Below are 7250 nucleotides of genomic sequence, written 5' to 3' on the forward strand. Positions count from 1 at the left end.
CTAATAAAAGCCCTTGTCCTAGAGAGTCCCATTTTTGCCATTTCCTAGCTCTTCCCTTGGAGACCTGCTGCTGACATCTCATAGCCTGCAGCGGTGGAAGAAGTTTCAGAAACGTAAGCCCCTCTCCTACCTGCTTCACCAGCCCATTTTAGGGAGGCCCCCAACACCATCCCGGCTCCCGGGTCTGGTTGCAACCATGAGTTTGTTACCTGCTGGACAAACCTTGTCGTCCTCCGGGGCTCCTCGGTGGGGGTGCAGGTGGGACACATCCCAACGTGCCAGCGCGTGGTGCCCGGGTGGCCGCGCAGGGCCCGGTGCACGGGACTGCCAGCAGCAGCAACAGCGCGGTGCCCACGGTGCTCATGGTGCTCCACGCACCCATCCGTGCTCCCGCGGGGCCTCCGCTCTTCCAGCGGCTCCGCGCACAGGACCGACCTGCGGGGCACGGGACGCACCGCTGGCGAGAGCGCCAAGGCGGCGTGAGCAGCTGCGTGTCACCCTGCACCAGGGCCGGGCTCTGAACCCGCTTCTTCTTCGGGCACCCACTGCCCTCGACACCCCATATCCCACCGCTGCAGCAGAGGGAAGGGCTCGCGYGTCAAATCGAGCACGTTGCCCCCAGCACCTCTCACCAGGCGGGATGAAACGCGGCAGGCGCGCGGGCAGCAGAGCGCCCAGCGCAGCAAACACRGGGCTCGCACCAAAAGGGGGCAGCTTTGCAGGACAGACCTTCTAAAGTGAGGAGGACTTGGCTCAGGGGGAGCAACCACCGCCCAGGGTTTGGCAGAATTTCCTGTCCTGGCATTATATCTGAATATTAACAGACTATTTTGAAAATGCTGGTCTGGAGACCCATCGGTCAATTCTAGAGTCTTATCCCATCCCGCAAAAGAGGTCAAGGGTCTGCAGAGGGAACAGTGAGCGCAGAGAGGTCTGGAAAAGGGGGGCAGCAAGAAAATATGGATCCTGGGAGCTCTGCCGTGGGATGTCCCTGGAGAAAGGAGCCCGTTAATCCCTGCGGAAAGGCCAGCACGTGGCGCTGCCCTGCTCCCTCACCACCACCGCAGGAGCTGGGAGTCAGCGCTGGCAGCCGGCAGCGACACCGGCCGCTGTGGGACGGGAGCCAGCGCAGCCCTCGCGACCAGCACAGCAGCAGGTTGGGATCCAGCGGCAGCTCCAGGCCCTCCACGAGCTCCGGCGGGACTTGATCCCCACGGGCAGGGCAGGCGGGAGACCCCAAACCTCCATCCCGGTCCCGATGCTTCACCTGCGAGTGTACGAAGGGTCCTGGGCGGTAACGACATCGCGAACAGTGGCATCAAAATAGGATTTATTATTGAGAGCTGAGATGCGGGAGAGATAGACAGAGCAGATAACAACGCGACAWCATGCCAGGCTCCAGAGAGGAAGGAAAGGAGCGAGAAAGGAAAAAGGCAACGATACCGAAAGGCAAACAGGGAGAAAGAAATTCATATTTCTCCGGTATCAAAAACAGAGAGTGAAAACGTCAGAATGTCGTGATCTGAAACTGCCTAAGGGGGAAGCAAATGAAGTCTTTGGGCACGTAGCAGCAGAAGGCTGGAAGAGATTAGGGTCAAAACATAAAGCAAGACCAGCACGCTTTCCTGGTCCTTAGGAAAAGTGCTAAAAAAAATACCTTTCTAAAAAAAAGGTTGAGTATAACCCCATAATGAATGATTACTCATGAGATTATTGCTACAAACTACTTTGTACGTCACCTCAACCCAGGAGACAGCTGAAACCTATCTTCAGCGAATCAAGAAAAAGAAATCTCTCACTACATAATTTTAGCTTGTTGAAGGCACTTTAAAGGCTTTTAAAAATTGCTCCAATTACCGACTCGTCTGTAGAAGGATTTTAGTCTTACATTAAAATTAGAAGTGACTCGAGAACTGTATTTATCTCTGGCAGGAAAATGTGTCCAGTCTCTAAGAAAAAGAGAGAGGGGAAAAAAAAAGGAAGCGACAAGAGGGCCTTGCTCCCCACTGCAGGCTCGGTGGGTTGCTTTACGCGACGTAACCAGATTTAAAACAGCGTATTATCCCCACAAAAGAGCTGTTCTGCCTGCAAAATTCAAATGGAGTTGGAATTTATCTKCTACAGAATCTGACTGCGTGTGCCTACCTGATCTCCATGAAAGCGACTGAAATTGCAGTTAACTGCGGGAAACAAAACGTGTCTGAGGGGACGCCTCCRCCTGCCGCCCTCGGGAAGCTGCTCGCGGGAACCTGGCTCACAACAGAAGGGAACAATCTGGAACCAAATCCTTTTTCCCCCAAAATATTTTTCCTTTATTTTTGCATAACATTTTTTTTCTTTTTTTGTATTTCCAACTATAAATAAAAAAAAAAAAAAAAAGAAACTGATTAGAAAGTTACAAAATGGTGTAGAAGGAACCGGCACGGCACAGAACGTCTCACGCACGACAACTCATTTCGCGTCCCGCTCCTCGTCGTCCGCGGCGGGGCCCGGCGCTCGGCGCGGCGGCTGCGGTGGCCACGGCTCGCGCGCCGGCGGCCGCGGCTTCAGCATCTACAAAACAAGAGGGCCGCGTGAGACGGCGGGCGCGGGACGGCCCCGCGCAGGGGCTCCTGGAGGCGGCGCGCTTGGAATAGAGAACATCTGTTTGGGAAGGACTGGCAGTCGCTTATTTTCTTTTAAGCCTCCAAAGCTTTTAAAAGGTATCAAAGCTCCTGCATATCTCAGCAGAAGTTATGCTAGATCCAAAACGCCCAGGCAGCAGCCCCAGGCRCCCGGAGCACGAAGCTGCCACCCTTGCCCTCGGTGCTGATGGAACCAAGCTGGGGAGATTCTCTCTTTCCCAAGGCAGAAACTTTTCCTTCTGCTTTATGTGACAACCTGTTAATGTGCGACTACAGCAACGTGCTAAATATATGCTGCGAATCCACAGAGGGGCACCGTATCAGGAGAAATTAGTCCAAGTTTCTCTTGGTCACCAAACAGAAAAAAAAAAAAAACCCAAAAATTTGCCACAAGAACTTCACTGTCACAGCAGAGATTTAATCTATCTACTAGGTCTTTATCTGTGCATGGTGTTTGCGTGCTTATCAAGGGAAATCCTAAGCTTAAGGAGGCTTTGCGTGTCAGAGCAAATACGCAAATAATTACGCAGCCTCTAAACTTCTTGCAGGAAAGTTATTTCAAGGAAAAAGATTTACAGTCAAACCAAGACCTAAGCATATTTAGCAACCTTGATAGTGCACTTCAAATATTACTCTGCAGAAAAGCAGAAGGAACCACATATTGCACAGAAATTACTGTCTCCCTGTAGGAGCCCATCTTCCCCGTGAATCAGCTACAAGTAACCTATTTATCAACACAGCCCAAATCAGCTTTGCAGCACATGCAAATCCTTGCGAGCGAGGCTTCTGTGCAATGCAAAACCTGCACCCTGACAGCTCCCCAATCRCCCCTGCGCCAGGAGGGCTCCGGAGCTCCCTGCTGCTGCCTCCAGAGGCGACGGCATCGGCACACGCGGGTCTGAGCAGCACGTGGGGCCCGTGGATGGGGAAATGGATGAGGAAATCACGGTYCTCAGCACGCTCGTTCAGCAGGAGCGAGAGCACGAGCCTCGCGCTGCACCGCWGACACCAGCGTCCTGCTCACCAGCGAGCCACGGCCACACACGCAGCGCCGTCCGCCCCTGCCCTTTTCGGCAGCCAGCCCCACAGCAAGCGGGTCGCTCACCCGCGACACGGCGCGCCGCAGCTTCCCGCCGGCACCCGACAGCCCTACGCCGCAGGCTCGCACGCGCCAGCACTGCCAGCCTCCTGCACAAACACCCCAACAGCAGGGACGGAGCAGGGCGCKTGGGGGCCAGGAGCCGCAGCAAGCCTCACTAGGCTCTCATTCGATGAGCCTTGAACTATTTCATTTGCAACTTTTGTYTCCAGACCCACTCCTTCAAAAAGGCACATCTGAGACAACCTTAAGGGTTAGTTCATTGGCAGCAAAACAGAAAACTCTGCAGGCTTTTTTGCCCTATCAATTATTTTAGATATCAATCTTGCTCAACATGACTTGGAACGCTGCTTTATTTGCGGGGAGGAGCAATACTGAGGTCAAATCACTTCAGAAAGGAGCTACTCATTATGACTCTCCAAAGCCAGCTTGCAACAGGGCAGCAGGTTGGATGCTTTTGCACTACCCACAAGAGCACACTCACCTAGAACAATATGAGCACACTGAATTTAAGTCCACAGGACTGTTCAGGAAAAGTTTTGAATGTTTTCTGAATTGGAAATAGAGCAACGGAACCACAAAAATTATTTTAAGAAAAAAAGGTAACCATTGGAAAAGCCAAGTCAAACTGATGATTGCCTGAAACATATTAGTGATTTCCCTCCACAAATAGCAAATGTCAAAATTGGAAATTTGATTAAAAATTTTGATTTCATTGGGAAGCACTAGCATTTAGCATTAAAGAACTCTATTCCCAAACATAAGTATTTTCAAAGGAGTGAAAAGACTGCCACATTCAGCCAGATGAGTGGCCCATTTAAATTGTGATCTTGGTTTCCTTCATGCCAACTAATACCAAATATTTCAGAGGAAAATGCAAGAAGCTGTAGAGCAAACATTGAAGGAACAGGAGAAACATGAGCACTCTATAGATTGATGTAAAGTAACAGCAATAGCATTTACTCCTTCCAGCTATGGGAGTCCAGAACTAAACACACAAGGACTGTGCCCGAGGCGGCTCTTGCCGCTTTGGCCGAAGCGGAGCCAGCGTCACCGAGAGGTGCAGGAGAGCAGCGGGCGCTGGAAGCCGCTCCGCGCCCTCCGGACCCGCTCCGTGCCCTCGGCAGCCGCGCAGCCCGAGCGCCCGTGCAGCCGGAGCACAGCCGGAGCACAGCCGGAGCACCGTGGTGGCAGCACATGGGAAGCTGGAAACTGAGCGCACGTGAGCAGAGGTCATTTGGTGCTGCCAAAGGACCGCATGCATACCCTGACAGCTTAACTCACTCCTCCAATATTTGAAATACGTTTCTGTAAGCTTTCAAAGATAAGATATTGGGGACCTCCCAAATCTCTGGTCCTCTGTCCCCATGAGAACCTCAAATTTAATCGTAAGGGTCCCTCCCAGCTCCACACAGGATCTTATAGAGCCTTATTTAAATGAGCTTAATAGAAATACAGATTTTTCAGAAAAAAGAATTAACCCTTATCACAAGGRAGATACTCAATGACAAGCAGGACCTGGGGGCATTTCTCTCTCATTTTTTCTCCTTCTTTGCTCAGACTCTGCTCAACAAGCCCCATTTCTTTTATATCCCATCGTTTGTTTAATTGCTACTGAGGGTCCAAGCAGCCTTCAGCATGATCAAGGATAAAAAAACCCATAGTTTTATGTTAGCATTCAGAAGACTCACAGTGCAGATGGCTATCAAGGAATTAAGATGATGAATACTGCAATGAAAGTATCAGCCTCTGAGCCTCTGCTTGGTGCCGGCGCTAGCCGAGATGCAGCGGTCAGGAACAGAGATGCTAGAGATGCAGAAGCTCCGTTTCAGGAGGGCATTCAGGAGGGTCTTTGGGGAGCCTGTGCTGGGGTCCTGCTCGTTGCCAGCACAGCCCATGCCCAGCTGGCAGCCGCACAGCTCCGAGCAGACATGCTGCCACCTTTCAGAAAAACACTGTCTTCTTCGCATAGTTTTCAAGCACAAAATGTTTATTTTTCTTCTTTCCAATCTGTACAGTTTCTTGGGGTTCGTAGTGACACTGACTCTGTCAGTATACAGGGGATGGGCTATACAACAGGCAAGAGCGACATAAACTGTACGGTTCAGTGCAAGCTGGAGGAAAACTGGTGTGAGAACATATTTTCCATGGTTGCTCATGAAGCATACAGACATGAATCTAAAAAACCCAAACAAATTAAAGATACATGGTACAGAGAACAGAAATCTCTTACTACAGTAAGTATTTTGCCCAGGCAGAAGACTCTGCATAATTGTCTATAAAATTCAATTCTAACTGAATTGATGGAGTAGTATATTCAAAGGGTACAAACCAAATAATTTAGAYAGAGATAATGCTCAAAGTACAATATAACTATACAATTCACAGCTTGGCAGCACATGACATCTCTGCCCTTCAGCAGACAGTACCAAACGTCATTGCAGCAGAGATGCAGAGCAAGGGGCCTTCCAATCGTCCGCGTGTTTTGTTACCGGTGCCTGTAACGGGCTCCCCAAGCAGGAAACTTACCCTCCGCACACCAGGTCGGCGGTTACCTCGTGCCTGTGGCCAGGGCGGCAGGGGCAGACTCTGTGCACAGGAAAAGGGGCAAAAAGCAACTTTCAAACAGGAGAGAGGTGTCCGTGCCACCTACAGTGCAAACTTAAGCAAACTCAAAAAAAAAAAGAATTCAAACAAAAGGTGGTCAGACTCCCAAAGTGAAAGATTAATTGCTTGTATATGAAGAATAAAAAACTAACAGTTTCACATTTTTATTCCATGWCAGTGCGAATACTGCTTCGGTGGGAGGGCAGCGCTCTGGGCTGACACAGGAGCCATGCGGGGCTCTCCTGACCCAGGTCCCACAGGAACCCGCAGGYACCTTCTCCTAGCACCGAGACATCAGTTAGCTTGCTGCTTGGGAAACGTGCACGGATTTGTTATCTTAACTGAAATATCAAAGCCCAGCCAGGGAAAGAAAACACAAGCCGAGTTCGCTGTGGATGTAGAAGCAAGCAGTGCTGCCCATCAGCTAGCTCCCCGCTGCAGAAAGCGGCTGCCGCCCGCGACGGGGCGGCTCCGCGGCGGACGGAGCCCCTGGCAGGACGGACGGCGCTGCCCGAGGCTGTTATTACCTGCTCGCACCTACCGCGTGCTGCGACCTCTCGTAAACCGGCATTCTGTGCTCCCTGGACAAGCACAGGCAAACGCAGGGCATGGCCTCAGACAACCCCCGCCTCACAAGCCTAAAAGCCTCCAAAATGACAATTCAATCTATGAACTAAAWTAACAGCATTTACAGTGGAACAAAACAAGTGAAGCTCTTCAACTGTAAACCTTCAGTATCTTCGCAAACGAAAAGGAAATCTTTAACTCACGAACAGATTGTAAATAAAATACACCTCCCAGGTATTTGTACATCTCTTTCCAGCTGGAACTGAAAAGCTGAAGTTCAAGGCACTGTTCTCCTGCAGGGGGTCGTACCCTCTTCCCATCATCGATTCAAGTAGGTATCTGTAAGGAGCGCC

General features: G+C 50.9%; 1 protein-coding gene across 1 annotated transcript in view; it reads right to left on the reverse strand.

Annotated features, from left to right (window-relative positions):
- Nucleotides 1–5825: 5825 nt before the first annotated feature.
- WNK2 (WNK lysine deficient protein kinase 2) overlaps nucleotides 5826–7250 on the reverse strand; it is a 55159-nt gene continuing 53734 nt past the window's right edge. The window contains exon 28 of the mRNA XM_026046127.1: nucleotides 5826–6312. Within this exon, the coding sequence (XP_025901912.1) occupies nucleotides 6139–6312 (174 nt within the window). The 3' untranslated portion in view covers nucleotides 5826–6138. The remainder of the gene's footprint in view (nucleotides 6313–7250) is intronic.

This window comes from Nothoprocta perdicaria, unplaced genomic scaffold (assembly GCF_003342845.1).
Source record: "Nothoprocta perdicaria isolate Ctin4 unplaced genomic scaffold, notPer1 scaffold_42, whole genome shotgun sequence".
Taxonomy (NCBI): Eukaryota; Metazoa; Chordata; class Aves; order Tinamiformes; family Tinamidae; genus Nothoprocta; species Nothoprocta perdicaria.